Source organism: Callithrix jacchus, chromosome 1, assembly GCF_049354715.1.
Source record: "Callithrix jacchus isolate 240 chromosome 1, calJac240_pri, whole genome shotgun sequence".
In the NCBI taxonomy this organism is placed as follows: Eukaryota; Metazoa; Chordata; class Mammalia; order Primates; family Cebidae; genus Callithrix; species Callithrix jacchus.
Genome location: NC_133502.1, coordinates 180,598,277 through 180,621,454, shown reverse-complemented (window position 1 = coordinate 180,621,454; position 23,178 = coordinate 180,598,277). Strand labels below are relative to the sequence as shown.

General features: G+C 41.4%; 1 protein-coding gene across 8 annotated transcripts in view; it reads left to right on the top strand.

The window, feature by feature from the left end:
- The window catches only part of MED27 (mediator complex subunit 27), a 218,023-nt gene that overhangs the window by 53,630 nt on the left and 141,215 nt on the right, over positions 1-23,178 (top strand). For 7 of the 8 annotated variants that reach the window (XR_013527236.1, XR_013527232.1, XM_017976971.4 and 4 more), the window contains one exon: positions 9,296-9,426. Coding sequence is in view for 6 of the 8 variants with exons in the window: in XM_017976971.4 (XP_017832460.1) it covers positions 9,296-9,426 (131 nt within the window). In the remaining 2 variants the exon portion in view is untranslated. Of the gene's footprint in view, positions 1-5,292; positions 5,485-9,295; positions 9,427-23,178 lie in introns of those variants that run through there. The other variant, XM_009004484.5, reaches the window with a different exon arrangement.

Genomic DNA, 23,178 nt, shown 5'->3' with positions numbered 1-23,178 from the left:
CTGTCTCCCTGCCACCGCTTTACTTCTTGTTTTTCTGACATCATCGTCATATATCTTTTTCCAGTCAGTGATTATATGGCTCCCTGTTTTCCTGTCTCCTTCCGTCTGAGTTTTCTCTTCACTACCTTTCCTTCTTCCCTGCCTCTTCTGACTGTATATCCCCAGTAAGCAGGGGGTAGGAGATGGCTGATCAAATCCCTGATTTGTAGCCAGTTGTCTCCCAGCAGACTGTTGGTTTATGGAGGGAAGCCGAGGAGGCTAATGGGGCTGCATCTGACTGTAATGAAAATGGTGCTTAAAGCAGAAACAGGCATTTCATGACACTGAAAGAAAGAACTAGATAAACTCTCCAACTAAATCTAAATGGACTGGGAGGTGCATTGAAATTCCTTTTTCTCTTCTGAGAAGCCATCCCTTCTTCACACTATCCACAAAAGAAGTTTATAAAATATCAGATTGGCAGTTTTCAAAAAATCATGTTTATTAGTTTATTGACTAGATACCTTGGCAATGAGTGCCTAATGCCTCAAATTCAGTATTTAGAACTGAGACATTGAAATGTCCAATGGTGGTTCTCATTGTACTCACTGCTTAGTTGAAAAATGTCTGTTTTCTTTTGGGGGGAAAATAAGAGAGAAATATCCAGGGTCATATTTCTTATATGGGAATATTTAGTTGCTTCCCCCATGCCTCACTTATGAATGATTGGAAAGGAAAGAAAAACCAATGAAGTATTGTATGTTAGTGAATGCTTACGTGCCTGTTAGGGCTCTAGATTGCATTTGATTTCAGCTTTTACTAGGCCTAAGACATCTCAGGGAGCCCTGCTGCAGCTGATATGGTTTGGCTCTATGTCCTCACCCAAATCTCAGCTCTAATTGTAATCCCCAAGTGTTGAGGGAGGAACCTGGTGGGAGGTGATTAGAACATGGGGGCCATTTCCCCCATGCTGTTCTCATGATAGCGAGTGAGTTCGCATGAGATCTGATGGTTTTATACATGTTTGGTAAGTTCCTCCTTCACTTTCTTCTTTCTCCTGCTGCCATGTGAAGAAGGTGCTTGCTTCCCTCATGTCTTCTGCCATGATTGTAATTTTCTTGAGACCTCCCCAGTCATGTGGAACTGCGAGTAAATTAAACCTCTTTCCTTTATGAATTACCCAGTCTTGGTAGTGTCTTTATAGCAGTGCGAAAATGGGCTAATACACCAGCCCTTCACTAGCTGGTAAAATGTTTGCATTCCATATTTAAATTTCACTGATGTTGATTTTTGTACTAGGAAGTCAAGCTCAGCCTGCTCAGAGTAATATTTATAATACAGAATTTCAGTGTTAGGACCTCAGACATAATTCTGGCCTTACTTTGTAGACTTTTGATTCGGGCCTTTATATGTTTAAAAACTAATGTCCTACATTTCTGGTAGAAATATAAAGGTAATCCTGAGATGTGTCGTTCTTTCCTGTGACTTCTGTCTTTGGTTGATAACAGAAAGATCAGATCACAATCTGTTTTTCTTGAGTTCAGAAGTATAATATGCAAATGGATAAGGATTCTGGGGCGGTTGAACCTTAGTTAGTGGCAAGAACAAGATCTGACATGACCTTCTTCCTCTAATAGAAACAGGCTAACAAGATAGCCCACCATGTTGTCCCTCTTTGAGCTCATATTCTCATTCACTGTCATCGCCTGTCAGTAATCTGTTAGAATGCTCTCATTGAACCTCTTTCCTTTATAAATCACCCAGTCTCTGGTAGTATCTTTACAGCAGAGAAATTTTGCATTGGTCCTATTTATTTTTTGGGCTGCATCTTCTTAAGTGGCCATGGGTCTTAATTTAGGCCTCTATGACAAAATACTGTAGACGGGGGTAAACAACAAACATTTATTTTTCACAGTTCAGAAGGCTGGAAAGTCCAAGGGCAAGGTGCTGGCAGATTTGGTGTCTGGCGAGGGCTGTCTTCCTGGTTTGCAGACGGCCACCTTCTTGTTATATCCTCCCATGGTGGAGAGAGAAATCTGATCTCTTCCTCTTCTTATAAGGGCATTCATCCCATCATAGGGGCTTCACCCTCATGACCTTATCTAAACCTGATTATCTCCCAAAGGCCCCACCCTCAAATACCATCACATTAGGAATTAGGCCAATGTGTACTGAAACAGAAGAATTTTGGGGAGACCAGAACATTCAGTCTGTGATCTTTCTTTATGACCCTGTCCACTGTTCTCTGAAACCATGCAAGGCAGATTGGGTGAGCGCCTGGTGTGAAATGAGAGGGACTCCTGGGAGACTGGAAAACAACCAATTCTTATATAACCTTGTCTGTCTTTTCTTTCAGTGTTAGCTGCTCATCTTTCCTTCCCCCACCCCCTTTCTTCTGTTGTCTTTCTCTTTCCCTTTACAAATAATCCCTATGATGGTTGTTTCTTCCATTGTTAGCCACATTTTCAGTTTGCTTTGTTAGTATCGTTCAGATATGTGAGTGATATTCCTTCTAGCGGACTGACATCTCTGAAGGATGATAACATGCATACAGCTGTAGCGTAAACAGGGGCAGTTGTGGAGCAAGGCCTATTAATAGAGGTGCAAATTCTGGGAAGTTGCAATAGAACAATTCTAAACAACCCTAGCCGTTACAGATATTTAAGAAAGAAAAAGGTTGCTAGCCCTCGTCTCTGTTTACTTCTTGGATAGCTTTTGAAGTTTGGACATTTGAGCACTCATAAGTAGGGAAGAAAGAAACTCAAATGGCATTTAGCATGTAAATAATGCCATAGTGGAGCAGGAAGCACAGCCCTGATTTGGTGTCCTGCCTTCCTAGTAATTGAAGGAGCTGAAACCAAGCTTCCAGGACAGAACAAATAAGCAAGTAAATTGGAGGCTTCCTTCTTAGGGTTTATTGATGCTGTTTTGACCAAGTGAAAAGATTATTTACCCATAAAAGCTCAAGTCTAAGGAGTTTTTTGTAAACTAGTGGCTATTTGAAAGAAGTGTTAGGAGATAAAAGGAGGAAAGAAGGTAATATCATTATCTGATATTTAGATTAAAACCCAAGCAAAACAATTAGATTTATGGTATTTTTCTGTAGCTGTTTTCCTTGGCACAGATAATACCAGACAAACTTGCCTGTTATTTTGCTTAGAGTTATGTTCAAAAGAAGAAGCAGAGCTCCATTGTAATACATGATTCTTTCTCATTAACTGGAAACAAAACAGATTTCAGTAATGAGGGGCAAAGGTCTTTGCAACTCACGGTGGTGACAAAATTTCCTGATTTTTCACAAATCTTAGTTCTAGTTGAAAGCTTAATGGTCTGGGGAAATATGACTGTGTGAGACTCTCATATTAGCACCCTACCTCCCAGTGTCGCGCACACACGTCCCAGCTGTGTGGGATGTGACTCGATCCAGGCACACGTGGTGTGGATTGTTCCAGGTGTGGTATGTCCTCAGGTTGTGTCTCTGGGCTTTGGCGTGTTCTGTTGTACATTAGAAGGGTTTTCAGTGCACTTACACCAGCCAGCTCTGGCTGTTTTGGTCAGTGATCTGTGGGGGAAGTGGCACTAGTGTCCTTGCTTGCTATCATTACATATAACACACATTCACAAAGAGAATTCTTCATTAGAAACAGATTATACATGTGGAATCTCCTGGACAACACGAGAATTTCTAGAAACCCCTTAGACAACAGCACAATTGCTCCATGACAGAGCCCTACCAAAACTGCTAGGAACATTCAACTTGCCACAGTGCATCTGGAATTTAGATTTTCTGACGAAACTGTGGTTTCCCGATTTTCTTTTCTCTAAAGTAACCCTGAATATTAAAACTTGAAGACAATAGAGTTTAAAACTTCTTCAAACTCACCACCTAACACATGACTAGAGTCAGTGGGAGAGGAAAGTATGCAAGGTCTCAGCATCTGCAAGAGGGCAGAGTGAAGAGCACAAGCAGGAGCCAAGAGAGGCTGGTGATAGGAATGTGGCTGCCTCCTTGGCAGGGGCCAGCTCCCATCTAGGAGGGATCACTGTGTTCTGTTGCCGAAGTGGAGATAAATGTCAGTACCTCCAGTTAGAAAGATGAGCGCACCCATCCCTGCAGGATAGAGGTCTGTAAGGCAAACCCTGTATGACCCACCATCCTCCTGTGTATGGTGTGACCTGGGATCAGTGACCACTTTAAGGCTGGCATCTCCTCTCATTGAAATGGGGCTGCAGGTAGGGGGAAGACTGGAATCTACTATGACCTTTATCTGTTAAATTCTGTGATTTGAAGTTGTCCAGGTGCAGTCCCTATGGACCCCTTTTTCTGAACTGAAGCCTGTGAACATGCTCACTTTTTGGGCAACTGGAATAAGAGGAAAAAAGGTTTCTTTTATGGTTCTATCATGACAGTGAGCACTAGAAAGCAGTGTGTTTGCTTTCATAAGAGGCCAGCCATAAGAGGACTGTCAGATGGAGCCAGTCTGTTCTAGATTGGTTGCAGTGCCAAGCCAAGCTAGCATTCCCACGAATCTGCCAGTCTACTTGTTGGTTGACAAATTCATTAGCGTCACCTTTTTTCGGTGCACTATCCTAGACATTGTAGAGAATAGAGTCATCATTAGCAAGGTCTGTGCTCTAGAGATAAGGCTCCCTGGGTGGCAGCTTCACTCCCAGACCCAGGAATAACACCAGGCTGCCTTTCCTGGGCATATGTCCCAGTACAGGCAGGTGCTTTGTGTTTGGAGAAGGAAATTGGCCTAGAGTGACTGGCAGAGGAGATGGTGGGGCTCCCTACCCTCTTGATCTCTTCTGCTCTCCTGTGAGTCCTCTGGTCTAAGCCAGATAGAATTTATTATAACTTAGTTCTATGCTATTCTTTATATGTGATTATATGCAAAGTGATTTAAAAAAATAAAGTGAATTATAACTTATGGCCAGGAGAGCTCTTTTTTTCCCCCTTCACCCTTAAAGAAAGCTTTGGTGTATCCTTGAGAAGAAAATAATGATTTTCATAGTGAAAAGAATCAAATCTTGATTGATCTGGCTTATAAGTTTTGAGATTTTCAAATGGCAGGTTCTCTGAAAGTGGGATTTGGGCCGGATGGCAAGGGCAGAGCAGTGCTGTGTATGGTGGGGTGCTGTACTGTGGACCCAGTGAGGTTCCAGCATCCACTTCAGCTTTTAAGTGCTAGGCCTAATTGAATGCCATTGGCTTAATTAGTATATTGAACATGATCAGTTTGGTGAATTTCCTTCTATTCTCTTTTAAAACTTTGGTCCAGTGCGAAACATTTACCTATTATTTTGGAGCAGGTAGAAGCATTCAGAACAATGTGGAAGATATCACGCAAGTGGAGAAGGAACGAGGGAGGAGTCATTGCTCATCTCATTTCCTGAACCGAAGATTTCAGTCAGAAACTGCATTTGAATCCTGTTTTTATCATTTCCTTCCAGTATATGTTGTTATTTGTAATTTGAAGCATATTAAAGCTAATTGAATTTTGACCCCAATAGTTTGGACTCTTTAAAAGAAGATTCTATAAAGACCTTGGCTATCCTACAGAAAAAGATTTGTTAAGTCTCTTGTGTTAATATTGTGGGGACCTTCCTTCACATCAAATACCTTTCTACTTTTAGAAATACGAATGAACCAAATTTTAGAGTTTGGTGGATCCTCAGAGAAAATATCATGTGTGTTTTTTAGAGAGAGACAGGAGATGTGTAAGGTCACCCAGTCTTGCTACTAGCAAAGCCCAAGAGCACATTTCCAAAGAGGCAGCCGATTACAGAGGCCCTTCATCTCCCACTTACATTTCATCAGGACCCTGACTGACCACTTGGAGCCTCTCACATGTTCAATATGACTAAAACAGCATCATTTTTAAAACTATTCAGTAAATCGAAGTTTTCCTAATTTGAATTGGTCTTTCCTCAGATCATTATTAGTTGTTAAAATTGTCTCAGGTATAGCAGTAATTAGTAGGTATAATTGATTAGAAAGGGCTTTAGGTTGAGAACTGATAGAAAAATCCTAGGTCATTCATAGATTATAGAAGGAAATTGATAGGCAGCAAAATTGTAACTGAGAGAAATACTCTAAAAAATCCAGAGAACACTGCAACACTGAATGGCTGTTCCCGTGGAGCAGTAACTTAGTAAATCATGAACCTCCTCCTCCAACTTACCACGTAAACACTTCCATTCCCTGCACTTGTAAGATACAGAAGTTAAAAGAATGGATCATTTCTCTCCTTTCATTTTTATTCCTACTGGTTAGTGGAGAAACGATCTTGGATAGAAAAATCACATTAGAATTTGATAAGTTGCTTTTTGAAATAGAGTTGTTTCCATGCCACAGACATTTGGAGAGAAGTATGTTTATTGAAATACATTTTTATAGAAAATGTTACAGAACCTGTAATTAACTTATGGCAGTATTTTGGGGAGTGATACGTTTCTAATGTTAATTTGTAGATTCACTCTGAACTCCCTTCTGCTGTCTTAGAACCATTGGCTGAGTGAACATCTTCCAAGAGTCTCTTTAGATCTAAACTGTGTTCCATGGAATGGAGTATTGGTGCTTAAATAATGTATAAATCCAGCTGGACAGGAGCTGCCTGTCAGTTTTATTAACTTTGACCTTTTCTCCCATTATAAAGGTGGTTCAGTAAATATTTAATGGGCCCCTTATAGATCTTGACAGTCAGAGCCGTGTTCCTGGAAACTGGGATACATATATATGATTAACAAGTGCTGCTTAATCATTATGAGTCAGCTCTCAGGGGCAGATTTTGTTTTGGGGGAAGAAGAGTCCTTCCACCTATGTGTGCTATTAGAGATGCACTATACACTGAGAGCGTCCACGATGGTTGAGGTTTCAAAGGAACTTTAAAAGACAGATAGCTGTTAGCATACATTTCTGCTGTTTTGGGTTTTTTTGTGTTGTTTGTTTGTGCAAATGATCAAACTGATGCCAGGTGGGCCAAATCACCCTGCCACTCTGCATAGTTAGCAGGACTCTTCCACTCAAAGAGTCAGCAGGGCTGGAATGGCTGAGCTTGCACGGACCCTAATAAATACAAAGGAGAGCCAAAAGGACAGACGATTCCTTGAGCCAGGAGGAGGCCCCTGCCAAGCTGTCTTTCCCTGTAATTCCATAAAGCCCCATGCATATTGCACTCATTGCAAATTTTGGCAGGGAAGATCGAAACCCAAGTAGCTGACATTTTGAAACATTGTCTTTCAAACTTGTACTGTCCCTTGCCTCCATCGATTTCCCATTTAAGAAATCCGTAGGAAAAAAACAAATTTGAGCAAAATTCAATGGTCTAAGATGAGTTGTTAGAGCCAAATTATGCCCCCGCTTTTCCACCCTGAAAAGAGCTCCGTCTTTATTATGAGTGTGATGTATCTTTGTCTTGTATCGGGCAGCCATAAGGCTCCCACAGCAAATCGATCAAGTAAATCAAGAGCCTGTTAAAAACCAATATGAATGCTCCAAATACAGACACTTCAGTCGTACTGGGTCACTGGATATCCTCATTTTTATAGCCACTTTCCAGGAGCAGATCATTTCAATTGGTTTTGTTTTCTTTGCTGTCTATTTGTATGCAGCCCAATTGCTTTAGGTGAGGCCATTTATTTTTCAGAATGTTATTGCCCTTTGCATCTAAGGCCCAGCCCCTTTTAGATGGTGGTCACCAGTTTCATTACCATGAGTTGCAATGCATGACTTGGCAAAGAAAGTCTGTGCCTTGGAAGAGCATTTCGAGAAGAAATTGATTCAGAGCTTTAGAATGAATTACTATTTGTATGTTTAGTTAATTCTAAATAAATGTTTGAAAGACCTTGCTTAATTTGAGAAGACAGGAAGAAACATATTGGATGTTATAAATGGTCTCAATCCAAGTTCTTAGCTTGGCATTTTCACATGTGAATCTTTTATTTACATCTACTCAAAATTGGGATACCTTTCAAGGATAATTTTATTATAGCGATATTGATGACTATTATGATCTAAAACACAAAATATGGGATTGGAAAGGGAAAGTAAAAGTTATTGTCACGCATCAAATTGGTTATAAGCTTCATTTGGCAAGGAGTGAGAATGATGAGTTATATTTTAAATTACAATTTCCTGATGGTAGGAGTTAAGGGGATTGACTGTATTAGGGCACAAATGAGCTTTCTGTAGTGATGGAAAGTTTCTTTATCTTGATTGCGGTAGTAGTTATGCAGTTATAAACATTTGTCAAGACTCATTAAACTGTTCACTTTAAATGTGTGTATTATATTTTACATAAATTATAATTCAAAGTCTTGTTTGGTTTAGAACTAGGTGGTATCATTTCTCTTTCCCAATAAGAAACTGAAGTATGGAGAAGCAAAGTTATCTATCCTAAGTTACCGTGAAGCTCAGCAGTTTGTCCAGGGATCAAGCAAAGAATGCTGGCACCAGACACATTTAAAGCATGCTGCTTCCTTACCTCCATGACATTGTTCCAATTGCACGTCCATGGACTTGAAATTGACTTCTCCACTCAGTTCTCTCTAGCCTGTATCCGTTCACGTATATTGTTGTAAGATACGTTCATGAGCTTGTTCTTATGATTGATATTTGTACTTTAACCATTGAAAAGATAGCTCAGTGGTTCTGAGTGCAGATCCGTAGTATGTTTGAATTGATGTATGTATGATAAGCCGTGTCGTGGTCACGGTGTACTGCAGTACACTACAAATTCTGTGGTTTTTTTTTTTTTATAAGCAAGACATGACTGCAGCAAGAGTTCCCAGAACTAACTTTGTCTCTAAGGAAAACCTCTGGATTTTCTTATTAAAAAATGTGGGCTTTAAAACCATTTACATAAAGCCTATGTATAGTAGTGAAAAATAAAGGAGAAAGTAAAAATCACTGAAATTCTTCTACTGAAAAATACAGTTAGCGTTTTAGAGAACATGTTTTAAGTGCCTTTCTGTTTACAATGGAACCTTTTTTTCTTTTAATTCAACAAAATGATGTTGTGCAGTTCTTTCCGTGTTTTAATCAGTTTCCCAGTCAGTCGTTGTGCATTCTGATTCCCGTTTTTCATCATGATGTCATGCTGTGATTAACAGTCTTGTTCTTGTTTTGTTTTCTGTTTGTCTGATTTTCTTTTTATGGGTGAATTCCTTGAAGGAGAATGTGAGCAGTTGTATTTGAAGTTACTTCAAACATTCCAAGGGGATAAGATTATCGAGCATTGCTAGTTTATTACCATTTGTCCTGCTTTTACCAAATGCTGTTTTTCTTCCCCTTTTGTTTTGTTTCTCTCTACAGTTGCAGTACCATGCAGGACTAGCATCTGGCCTTTTAAACCAGCAGTCGTTGAAGCGCTCCGCCAATCAGATGGGAGTATCTGCCAAACGTAGACCAAAGGCTCAGCCCACAACTCTTGTCTTACCACCTCAGTGAGTGATGGGTTTCAAAAATTGCTTTAGTACTAGGAGAACTTTTACTTGTTTTTGGCTAGTGGAAAGTTACTGTTTTCTTCAAAATCCCCTCCCTCCCTCATCCCTCCTTCCTTCTTTTTTTTTGAGACAGAGTCTTGCTCTTTTGCCCAGGCTGGAGTACACAGTGGCATGATCTTGGCTCACTGCAACCTTGCCCCCAACCCCACCCCCGGGTTCAAGCAATTCTCGTGTCTCAGCTTCCTGAGTAGCTGGGATTACAAGTGCACACCACCATGTCCAGCTAATTTTTGTATTTTTAGTAGAGATGGGGTTTTACCATGTTGGCCAGGGTGGTTTTGAACTCCTGACCTCAGCCGATCCACCTGCCTTGGCTTCCCAAAGTGCTGGGATTACAGGCATGAGCCACCGCACCTGACCCAAAATTATTTCTTTCCTTTAAAAAGGCATCTATTAGAATTAGAAACCAAGCATGATGGTAACACACTTTGCATAGATCTTTGTGAAGCAGCTATAATGCAGATCGTTTTACACATTTTATGTGTGATTTTTCCACCTAGGATTTTAAGAGACCTCACGGCTTATTATTTGTTTCCTAATCACATTCCCAAAGGTGGCAGAATATGAGTACAGTTGTCCTTATTTTACAAATGAGACGGCTGAGGAGCACATTTGGTTAAGCTGCAGACTGCCTAGAGAACCTGCTAGAGCTGGGGTTAGAATAAATGCTAGGCTCATGTGTTCATTTTTTAAAAACACTCATATATGTGTTCTTCTTTTCCCCGTCAGGAATTTCTTGTTAGGAAGGATAACAGATCCAGTAAGCTTCACAGAGCGTACAGCTTAATGATTCTTTTCCACACTTGTGTACATCCGTGTAGTCACCACTTGCAGAATCCCATAAGGATCCCTCCTCATTGTTCTCTGCCTGTACCTGTGCTGCCTCCCTCCCAAGTTTAACACCATTCTGACATCTTTCAACAGTTAATATTGCCTGTCCTTGCATATTAAATGGAATCATGCAGTGTCATTTTTCCTATCAGCTTTTTTTTCCCCTCAACATAATATGTGTAAGATTCATCCAGTTGTCTGTTCTTTTTTCCTGCAGTGTAGTCTTCCTTTGAATGTGCCACACTTGACTCATCCACTTGGTTCATTCAGCTTGTTGGGTTCTTATGTATTAGAAGACCTAGCAGATGAGTGCAGAGGCTCACTCGATGACGTGGAATGAGACATGTGGGCACATCAGTCCCTTGAGAGCCTTTCTGTCAGCATGCACACTCCTCTGGGAGGGCCAGACACCCAAAAGGTGTTCCCTCACCTGTCCTGCTCACCTCATGCACCTTCTTCTGTTTCCATCCTCATTTACAAACAGCATTCTTTTCTAGTCAAGGGAGTGTTCCCATATACAACTGGATTGTTTACCTTTCCTCAGGTCTCATTTTCTGTTTGGTTAGCAAATATTTATTGTATCTACTATGTGTCAGGCATGTTTCTAGGCCCCAGGGATATCAACATGGGCAGGACAGACATTGTCTTATCTTTGTTAAGCTTTTCATTTCAGGGGTGGGAAGAGACAAAAAAAGCACCCCTCAACAAATTAATAAATTAATGCCATAATTTGTAGTTATGCCTAGTGCTAGGAAGGGCCTACCGAGTGGGGTAAGGTGTGGGAGTGGGGGATATTGCTAAAATAGGGTGATCAAAGAAGGCTTCTCTGAGGAGCCAACATGAGGTAGAGACTTGGCGAATGAGGAGGAGAAAGACCAGTGAAGAGCTGGGGGGACCCCAAGGGGTGACTGCTCTGGGGATTCTTTCTGTAGCTGGTGGACACTCTTATGCCACCACTTCTGTGATTTTTCAGGCTTTCTTCAGAGTTCACACTTGCTTCCTGAATAGGAGGAACATAACTAGCCTCGACAAGTAGCTTGTGTCTGCTGTTTGCATATTTTTCAAAAAGAAGCTCACTACAGGGACAGCTGCTTTCAGTGATGCAAGATAGAGTTTTTGCTGTTTGGCAGATATCTGTTGTATCTCATGTGTTGATTTGGTGGTTCTGCAGATCTCAGCTTTCAGCTCTCTGAAGTCTATCAGGCCTTGTAACTTGTCAGGTTCCTTGCATGGACTGTCTACTGAGGCAAGGTGTTTGGCGAGAAGTAAGAGACTCTAATGGTCCCGTAAGACTAGAGCCGAAAGTGTTTGCTGCTAACTCTCTCTTGACAAAAGTCAGTTCTTAGTCCATCTGTTCACCATTTGTTAATTTGCATTGGCTTGAAACCTGTTTACAGGTGACATGCTATTATGAGGACACTTAGAAACTATTTTAAGCATCAGGGCAATCAACAGACTCTGTTCTCATGCCAAAAAGAAAAAAAAAGAAGAAGAAGAAAGAGAAAGAGGTGTTCACAACTGTCATTATAAATTTATAATAAATCACTCAAAATAGTTTCAAAGAGAAAAGTGGTTACTGTGTCCTAAGAATACAAAAGAGCAACGATTTCCTATACTTAGTAGCCTATTTCCTGTGAAAATTGACTGCTGCTTTTTCACATCATTGAGCTTTGTGGGCTCGTGTTGTCCTGGAATCCCGTTATAGAACTACTGTCCAATAGGCAGAATCTGTATCTGAAAGACGCACATTGCCTCCCCTACTACCCTTTTTGTTTCTTTTTAGAGGCAGGTTCTCACTCTAAAAAGTTGCACAGGCTGGAGTGCAGTGGTGTGATCATAGCTCACTGCAGCCTCAGACTCCTGAGCTCAAGTGATCCTCTCACCTTGGCCTCCGAAAGTGCTGGGATTGTATATGTGAGCCACTGCACTTCCATTGAGCACCTAGTATGTGCCACTCATTATGTTTGGTGTTGGCTAGAAATGCAACATGACTGCTTGCCTAAAAATTTTTTTTAAGTTGGGAAATAGAACAATAATAGTATATACACAATATAGATTTTAAAAAAGAGGTAACAAACATTAAAAAATAATGTTTTATCTGAAAAAGTTTTTAAGATGATGATGGATATTGTTTTAGACTTTTTCTATGCATATGTCTCATATAGTTTTTAAAAGCAATAAATAGGTTTTAAAATCTCCAAAAAGGAGTATATTATAGTATTGTTCTATTTCATATTTCAGCCTCTTACTGAATATAATTGTGAAATTTAAGGGAGCATAATTTGATCTATGGAATATTCAGATTTACATATCAATATCCATGTTATGATTGTATTCTATAGAAGACTCCTTGTTACAAAATTTTTTATTATAAGCGCAGTGTGGCTGGGCGTGGTGTCTGAGACTGGTTGGATCACAAGGTCAGGAGATCGAGACGATCCTCGCCAACATGGTGAAACCCCATCTCTACTAAAAAAAAATACAAAAGTTAGCTGGGTGTGGTGGCAGATGCCTGTAATCCCAGCTATTTGGGAGGCTGAGGCAGGAGAATTGCTTGAACTCTAGAGGCAGAGGTTGCAGTGAGCTGAGATTGTGCCACTGCACTCCAGTCTGGCAACACATTGAGCTTTTTGAGACTCCATCTCAAAAAAAAGAAAAGAAAAAAAAGCTCAATGTAACTATAAACTAACTTTTTGTTATTAAGAAAATCCCTTCAACCCCCTTATAAAACACCGAAATCCTCCAAGATTGCTATGTCAATTAATTATCTACTGCTGCATAACAGATTGACCTAAAACTTAGTGCTTTAACAGCCATGAGCATTATCTCTCAAAGTTTCTGTGTATTAGGAATCTAGGTGGTGGCTTGTTTGGGTGGTTCCAACTCAGAGCCTCTCAGAAGGCTGCAGTTGGATATCAGCCAGGGCTGCAGTCACCCAAGGTTTGTCTGGAGTTAGGAGCTCCACTTCCAAGGTGGCTCACTCACATGGCAGGCATGTTGATGCTGGCCGTTGGCAGATCTCAGTTCCTCTCCACCTAGGCCTCTCCACAGGCTGCTTGAGTATCCTCAAGACGTGGCGTCTGGTCCTCCAGAGCCAGCACTCTAGGAGCATGAGAGCCAGGCTGCAGCCATCCTTTTTGTGACCTAATCTCAGAAGACACATAGTGTCAACTCTATGCCATTCTATTCATTTGCAATGAGTCACAACGTTTGACTGACATTCAAGGGGAGGGGGTGAGGCTCTCCCTTTTAGAGAAAGAAGTGTCTAAGAATTTGTGGACATATTTTAAAACCATCACGTTGCACATGGGAACAATGGCTGAGCCTGTAAACCCCATTCACTTACTTAGTAAGTAAATATTTACTCAGGGCCTACAAATGCTTGGTTCTGTGCACTGTGCTGAGGATTTGGAGATGAATAAGATATGATCTTGGCTTTTAGGAAGTTCTGAGGAGAGACAGGAGGAAACAAGGAGCAAAGCGTCATTGCAACATGGGCCAAGTTGACTGATGTGACCTTCTTCCAGTGCCTGAGAAGGCCACGGGCAGAGTGCGGAGGGAGGGCACTTGGGGAAGCCCAGCCGCTCTTCACCACATTTCTGTGCTACTGGCTATGAAGGATGAAGGCTTTATTTCAATGGGAATGCTAGATGCTTTCTTGCCTAGGCTTACAGGATTCTAAGGAAAGGTTTTATTTTTAAACAGTGGAGGAAAGCAGTGAAGGCTGGTGTCTGGGTTCCTCACACACCTTTCTCTGCAACCCTGTGCATGTTCATGCAGTGACGGATAGGTTTCTGTGTGGCTTGTGTTAGCAGTTGGATGGCACTAAGGCTGCTACAGCAAAACCACCAGTTCTGCTCAACTGTGCGCAGAGTGCAGGTGTGGCAAGAATGCAGGATGCGTACGATGTGTTTGTTTTTAAAACCCAGGGCTCTAACAGTAGTAGTCTCTGAAGACTCAGATTCCTCCCTGAGCTCCCCATAGGATGAGTGATGCGTGGGATTAATGATTCATATCTTTCTCCCGATCCAAACAAGCTTGATAGAAGATAAAGACGTTGTTCACAATGAAAGATGTTTTATCACGTGTTAGCCTTCGGAGGGCCCTGATGAAGTGACCTCACTTCCGGGATTTCGAAGTGCTCAAATTAAGTTTTTTGCACAAGGGGGGCACTATCATTTCCATAAAGAGGTTTTGTCCACTGTTGTTGTGTATACATTGTTTGTTGGGCTTTGGAGCCTCGTAGGACTGAGATCAGCTTGGAGTGGCTGTCTTGTTTAATTGATCTGTAAGTTGTATGTTGAGATATCTGTGTCTTTATTATTTGAGCGATGTTCTAACTATGTTCTGTCTTAGAGAGCAGCCATGATTTTCTGATGCAGTGTTGTGTGCTTTTGTGTTAACATGGAATACCAGTTTTAATCAGTATGGCCAGGCCGAATGGCCTAAGACTTCTGAGTTTCAACAACTTGGCCTGATGAAATGCTGGCTTTCAATGACAGCAGAGGTGATTGTGTTTTCATCCAGCAAACCTAGATCTTATTTAGGTTTGAGGGGAAAAAAATAGTTTTTCAGAAATGTTACTTTTAAAAATATTACCTCCATGTCCTGGAAGTTGTGGGGACAGGCAGTTTCTCTTGTATTGTATTATCTTCCATGAAAAGATTCTGTCTGCTGAATTAAGGGCACACTTGTTTCCAGGGCTCCCTTCTCTGCAGTCCCTGGGGGTGAGCTATTCATGCTCCAAGCTAAGAACAGCCCTTCTGCTTGTTGATGGATTCCTCTCACCTACTCCTGGCCATTTCTCCATTGCTCTCCTTTTTCTGTCCTACATCGTCATTATTTCCCTTTTCTCCTGATCATTCTTGTTTGTAGACAAAACATGCTTACCCAGAAAATGGTCTCCTGTAGGGACACACATCTCTTTACCCCATTCCTCCTCCCAGCTCCCACCTCATGTCTCTCTTCTTTATAGCAAACTCCTCCAAAGAGTGAATTACACTTGTCTCCAATTTCTCTCCCACCCCAGACAACTACTATTCTGATCTCTATACTTACACCTTAGCCTTGCCTCTTCTAGAACTTCTGTATACATGGAGTCATGCAGAACACAATATTTTCCTTCTGATTTCTTCTACTCAACATGATGTTTTTGAGGTTCCTTTATGTTGCATGTATCAGTGGTTGGTTCCATTTTATTGCTGAATGGTATTTTTTTTAATGTTCTTTGGGGCTTACTGGTTCCATTTCCTCAGCATTTGCATCTGTTTTAATATCTTGTAATACCTTCAAGACAGCAGAGAAGCACTTTGCGTCTCGATTCTTGGATGACTTACCTCTCAGGTTTGAGTAACAATAACACCACAAAAACAGCAGGCAGTGACAAGTGTTGCTGGAAGGAAGTGCCACCGATCCAGGAGGTAACAGGGATAATGACACAGCACTCACACCTAGGGCTTCCAGTGTTTGAACAACAGATTGCCTTTGGTGCGACCACTGATTTGGCTCTGGGAGTTTAACTGAAAGAGGCTCATTTTCTGCCACCGCCTTGCACATTAATTCCCAAGAAGATCATTGACTTGAAATTAGACATGGTGCTTATCCAGATGATTGGATTCCTTCCAAGATGTGTGGTAGATGCTGTTTCTGTTCTTGAAAGGCAGAATTTCATGTTGTCTTTTGCTTGATGTTAAACCAATGGGAATCACAGAGAGCAAAACAGCAACTTGAATCTGTCTTTGGCGATAGTGATGCATGAAGTGGGGTGATCGTTGTCATCGCTGTTTAAACCGAGCAAGGCAAACACTTGCCAGGATGAAGCTCATTAAACAAGGCTCTTCTCGTAGCTTCCTGGCCATTGCATCATTACCCCTTCTGTTGCTCATTTTGAGACCTTTTTAAAGTTTTTTTTTCTCTGCCATACAGGTATGAAACTCCAGGTTTCTGCAGTTCCATCACAAAAACCTTGATGTAGATGCCATTTGCCTAGCGACTATGAACAAGTGTCCTTACAGGGACTTGATTTTCTTCTTGATTACCTGGGCTTTGTTTTGTTCCTGGACTCTTAGTATTTTGTTGAGGGTAGAATTTGGTTATGCTGATGAATTTATATTAAATTCTTCAACTTTGATAGGACAGGAGCCTTGAACAAGAATATCTGGCATCTCTTTTTATCGGAGTTGAGTTTAGTTTGCCTCTGGAAAAAGGTAACAGGGAATAAACCATGAATGTGAAGCAAACTGGTTCATTGCCATGAGCCTTGGAAAGCAGAGCATTTCCTCCGTCTCCTTTTCCAGGGACACTGTACAAAGGGAGCAGCTCATTACCCAGACTGGCCCACCCCGAGCTTGGGCCGGTGGGCAGAGGTGTCACCTGGCCTAACGTCCGAACTTTGTAGCTGTCAGTTCTCTGAGTTTTGGAAAAGTCATCAAAACTTGGGTAGAAATTTGCTAAGTCATTCTTTCCCCTACTGGCAAGTATTAAGTAACAATATTCATTAAATACCGCAGAGAGGCTGTGTAATAAAGAAATAATCCTAGGCCTTGGTGGCTATAACTCTCTAGAAGAGTTGAAATTGAGAATATAATTAAAGATTAAAACATTGTTTGCATTCTAGAACATGGAGAAATCTTTTCTCTCCATTGCGGGACCATATTAATAAGGAAGAGATCAGTTTCCAATAACCGACACTACCCAAGCTCATTTATTAACATCAGTCATGTTTAAGCTGTCTGACTCAGACAGCTGCTTTTGCCTTTTTCCTACAAGACTGGAGCTGTCTCCAGGAATGGTGAGGGATCCCAGTCTCATCCTAGACATTTACCCATATCGATTCTGTGTCCCAAGTGTGAATAGGAATGTTTTAGACAGCAAGGGTTACCCATATTGGGATCTTAGATGGAAAATTATTCTGTTCCCAAAAGAGTGGGATATAACGAATTTCGAGATTTAAGATCCCAATTTTGGTCAATTTTTGTGCAAAAGCTAAAAGATTGGTGGGAATTGGCATACCTGCCAAGGTTTTATAATTGTGGCTCATGAAGGGCCGGGAGCACTATAGACATTACCAGGCCACCTTGACACAGTGACAGAAAGAAACCCTTCGTGGTCAAATGTCTGGCATTCAGAGTTCCTTGAAGCCAGCTTGCACTTTCAGACTCACACCCGGGACAGCGAAAGGCCTTGCCTGGTTGGATTATAAACGTTTAACTGCCCAAGCAGTTTCTTTCTCCTGCCTTTTTGTTCCATTTGCCTTGAAGTAGACTCAGAAGGCATTTTGAGGCCAATGGTATGGGATCATCTTCCCATGTGTCCCATCTCCAATGTCACCTTGTCTTCATTGCTCTTCAGAGCTTCTCATCTGAGGTGTCAGAGAAGTCACACCCAGTAATAGTTGCTGAAATGTCCTTTTTTATGCGTTTATTTTATGTACTCCTGTTATTGGCAGGTAGAAGAGGAAAGTGTGCGAGTCTGTGTCTGATTAGGGAAGGAAAAATGTGATTCTGTGATTGGGCAGAAAGAAACCTTGAGCTCTTCACTGCTGTGAGCTTTCAGTTTTGTCTCTTCTAGAGCAGTTGCCACTTTCTGCCCTGTGTTGTTAGACTTTAACTCCTTGTGGACTGGTGCTGCCTGTGTCTCTTTTACAGCCTAGTCTTGATTGTGCACTATTGGCTGAATGAATGAGTCCTGAAGGCTCGTTCCTCTCTGTGCTGCTCTCCCGGCTGATGAAGCTGAAAACATCTTTTCACAGGATGTTCTGGACCTGCATTCCCACTGCCCGTGGCTCTTAGTGAATTGGAAGTGTAAGCATTGGGTCTTTGAATGGCCAGGAACCAGGTGCCATTTGGACAGACAGAAATGCCTACAGGTGGGGTTCTGAGGCTGCGGGTCTATATCCCCAGTGGCAGTGGCGATCCTTCCTGCTGAGTGAGGATGAATAGGGTTGGATCTAGAGGTTCTGGCAGTGGGCAGAGCCCCAGAGCCAGGCAGAGGCCTTGCAGTGCACTGCCGCAGGGAAAGCAGGCCCCCAGGGCTCCTGAGCAGGGGTTGATATGTGGAAAGTGGTATATTAGGAAGATGAATCAAGTAGCAGGATGCAGATAAATAAGATAGTCCTTTGTAACTGTTAAAAGATAATTGGTTCGTGTTACTTATCTTTTATTCCCTCTCTTTGGGCATGAGAAAAATCTCTGGGAGAAATAAACGAGGAATACCTCATAAATATTAATGCAAAAAATCTGTCTATGGAGAATAAATATAGGGACATTTTGTTTTAAATGCTCTCTCATGCTTCATTAGCATATATGTTGTAAAAGTTACTTTTCACCCCTTGAGAGAACCATACTCAGTTCAACTAATAAGCCACAGACTGAAGTCTGTAGCCTGTCAGGGATGGAACACTTTAGATGGACGGGAGAACTGATTTGCTCCGGAGTTTAGTTGGTTTCCCCAACTCTGGAAGCACTGGCCTGTGGCAGAAAGCTAGAAGGAAGTCCTGGAGGAGAGAGAGAGAGAGAGAGAGAGAGAGGAAAGCATGTATGTACTTTGCACAGGCAAGGTGTATGTTTGACCATGTTGGGAATCTAAAGGGCAGAAAGTACTACTGCATTTAAATGGAAAATGAATGGGTTTTATTTGAAGCATGTGAAGTACCCTTAAACCTTGGGTGATGGAACAGATTCACTTTAAAATACTCTAATGCCCCCTTCCCAAAAGTGCTGGATGGTGGGGTACGGAAGGGGAATTTGGAAAAATAGTTGCTAATTGTTGAAACTGCATGATGAGAGCATGATGCTGCTCATGAGCCAGGGAAGGTAGAAGTCTCAGAGTGGTACGTTCTGCCAGCGATTATGGAGGGAGACCAGAAGAGCAGGCAGAGGAGTTGGTGACAGAGCCCTGCCACCTCATCCCGCCTCTCCCTGCCTCCTCCTGCATCCCCCTGCCTCCCCCTGTCTAGCATTGCTCTAGCCAGCCCTTCAGGCCCACGTGTAATGTGCCCCTTGCAGCCCTTACTGTCTGGTTCTGATGCTAGCCTCACTCTCAGCTACTAACCTGACCTATGTTTATCTCAGACCCATTGTGACATAGACTAAAATTTAAAACCCAGTGTCTTTCATAGCTACTGAGTCAAAGAGAAATTGCACAAAATAGAAAACTGTAATAAAGAACCTGGCCATTAAGCACTAAGTTGAATGTGGCAGCCTGCAGAATCAGTTTAAAAATTATATTTCATTGCATCCTCTAATTGCATTTCTCCTTTACAAGGTGATTTTATCCAGGAAGACAGCTGTCTGGTGTGGTTATTACATCACTGGCCATTATTGGGCAAAGGAAGAAAAGAAATGAGTGGTTGTATAGTACATCTCATCACATAGAAGCTGGATCCTTTTTTTTTTTTAATCTCTCTTTGCATAACAAAGAGCTTCAGGATTGTTAATATTTCACACCATGCCATCCCCAGCTAAAGCTGGTTGTAAGTGAAATTCTTTTGTTTCAGATCTTTTTTGGAATGGAGTAATATTAGTGGTTTCTTTTTTTTCTTTTCTTTTCTTTTCTTTTTTTTTTTGAGACAGAGTCTCACTCACTCTGTCCCCCAGGCAGGGGTGCAGTGGCATAGTCTTGGCTCACTTTAACCTCCGCCTCCTGGGTTCAAATAATTTTCCTACCTCAGCCTTTGAAGTAGCTGGATTACAGGCATGCACCACCATGCCAGGCCAATTTTTGTTTTCTTATTTTTAGTAGAGACGGGGTTTCACCATGTTGGCCAGGCTGCTCTTGAACCCCTGACTTCAAGTGATCCACCTGGCTTGGCCTTCCAGAGTGTTGAGATTACAGGCGTAAGCCACTGTGCCCGGCCAATTTTGGTGGTTTCTTGATGCCTTTTTCTTTCTCTCTCTCTGTCACATAGATTTTGGCCCAGAAAGCAAGTCCCTGGTTAGGGTTATAAGTCATCGAGAAACAGTAAGCCACTTCCTCTGTTCACCTGTGGTGATGATTCTGCCAGCTCTCACAGGTATGGGGACCTCAGTAACATGAGAATAGGCTTGCATGGGAATTAGCTTTGTCGCCTAGCTTGAGTCTTTTAGGGCAGAATGGATTTCTTTCTAGTTGTACCAGTCACTCTGAGAGTACTCATTTATAGTAGATACACAGGACTTCTGAATAATAACATGGAAAACCTGTTTTTAGCACAGATTCTACTTGTTTCTGGCTTGCTGAGACATTAAATATCTCTCTAATTTTGGTTAGTGTGGAAAGAACTGGACATTCTTTGTGTGGTGAGGGGGCTGAGTACTAAAAGTGTTTCTAAACCTTGACTAAGCTCTGAGCTCAGGGCCTGCTGGCCCTTAGGATGAGCGGTCAGGGCCAGTCCTCACTTTACAGACATTTGACAGCTGAGGAATAGTAGACTAGAATGGGCTGCCAATTAAAGGGACCAGCCAGCTGATGCGGCTGGAGTTTTGCCCTGGAGGTAAGGGGGCTTTGGAACAGTGACTCCCAGCCCTGGCTACACATTAGAATCTCATGGGTAATTTTTTGGGGGAAGACGCCCAGTCATCTATATTTTTAAGCTGCTTCCAGGATGATTTCTGCATGCAGCTGAGATTCAGAACCATTGCTCCAGAAGGGGTGCAAGGAATGCTCCAGGGATGGAGGTCTCTGGGCAAAGAGCCATCAGAGCATCTATACCACAAGGGAAATGAATGTGGCGGAGGAAAAGTTGGCCGAGCCGACTTGCTCAAGGCCACAGATGGGAACCTACTGGAGTCTGGAACTTAGAAGAAGGTGAATCCTAACTTTGTTGCTTCCTTATCAGCTCCCAGAATATATCTGGTATCATCAATATCAGTCATTTTTCTGACCTGTTTTAGCTTATGATGCCCAGATCCACAGCAAAGGATAGGCTGGTGATTTTTTGCTTTTTTTTTTCTTTTGAATATATTCTTATTTTATAATCATGGTTTGATCCTTCTAATCAAATTAGTATATATGACTAAGCATATTGCATTGTCATTGTGGATACTTTTAAATGTATTTATGTAAAACAGAAGTATACAGTTTAATTTACTGTGATCTGATGTGTATTCTTTTTCTTTGCAGCTGAATATTTTAACAGCTTTATTTGAGGCTACAAAGAATACAATCAATTGTACCTGTTTAAAGTGTATAAATTGTAACATATGTATACACCTCTGAAACTATCACCTTGCTCACCATAATCAAGAAAATGAATATATTTCTTACCCTGAAAGTTTTTTCATGCCTCTTTATCATCCCTCTCACCCTCACCCCAAGCAACCAGTGATTTTTTGTCATAGTAGATTAGTTTGCATTTTCTATAAGTCTGTATTAGAGGAACTGTACATCATAGACTTTTTAAAATATATATACAGGATCTTGCTCTGTCACCCAGGATAAAGTGCAGTGGTATGATCATAGCTCACTGCAGCTGTGAACTCCTGGGCTCAAGTGGTCCTCCTGCCTCAGCCTCCTAAGTAGCTAATTTTAAAGTTGTTTATAGAGATGACCTAGCATATACTGTTGGGTTTGTTTTGTTTTGTTTTTTCTTTTTAAATATGGCGTTTCGCTAGGTGTGGTAGCTGACGCCTGTAATCTAAGCACCTTGAGAGGCTGAGGCAGAAGGAATGCTTGAGCTCAGGAGTTCAAGACCAGCCTGGGCAACATAGTGAGAACCCATCTCTAAAAAAAAATGTTTTTTTTAAAATCTGACTTTTCTACTCAGCATAGTCATTTTGAGATTCATTCATATTGTTGCATGTATTAATAGATTTCTTTTTATTGCTGTATAGTATTCCACTGATTGGATATACTACAGTTTGTTTATCCATTTATCTGTTGATGGACACTGGGTTGCATTGGCTATTAATAAAGTCAGTGTGAACATTCGTGTACAAGTTTTTGTATGGACATGTGCTTTCATTTCTCTTGGGTAAGGATTGAGGAGTTTCTCAAATGAGTTCTGAGCCTTTTTCATAATAGTTAGGTCACATGATAGGTGTGTGTTTAACTTTTTAAAAGATATTGCCAAGTTGTTTTCCAAAGGTGTCATTTTTACCTTCTCACCAGCAGGGTATGAGAGTTCCAGTTGCTGCACATCCACCAACACTTGGTGTTGTCAGTCTTTTTATTGTTAGACATTCTAACAGGTATCTCACTGTGGTTTTAACATGCATTTCCATGAGTAATGGTGGTCAGCATGTTATCATGTGCTTATTTGCCATCCGTACATCTTTGGTGAAGTGCAGAAAAAGGCTAAAGCTTTTTTTTCACTTTAACTTTTGAGAAATAGAGGTTTTCAGAATTTCCTCATATGGCTTTGAAAATGCCTTAATATAGAGCCTCTCTTAGATCAGTTTTGGATCGATTGATTGGTGAGTGTCCTTTGGATACCCGCCGTCTGTTCATCATTCCACCAGTTGCTGTGGGGAATTCAGAGGAAACAGTAGTTGTGGGCTGGAACACCTAGGAGTCCAAGCATTCCAAGCTTTGCTTGAATGTTTCATGGTGTTTCTTAACGTTACCTTGTCACCTCCTTTCCTGTACAGATGTGATAGCCGTGGGGCTGGAGTTGGTGCTGGTGACAGGCTTTTAATTAGTCTATCCTGATTCTTTCTTTCTTTCTTTTTTAATAGAAAAACTTATCTTTGAAGCACCGAAGTCTAGATTCTTGCTCTTCTTTATCTGTATTATTATTTTATTTGCACTCTGCTGTTTATTCATTTTTGAAATTCAATAAATAAAATCTAATGTCCACAGTGTTTGGTGCTGGTATTCAATGACGAATAACCTTCCCTTAAGGAGCTTGCAGTGTACCTTGGAAACCAGCAAAGAGGTTCTTTT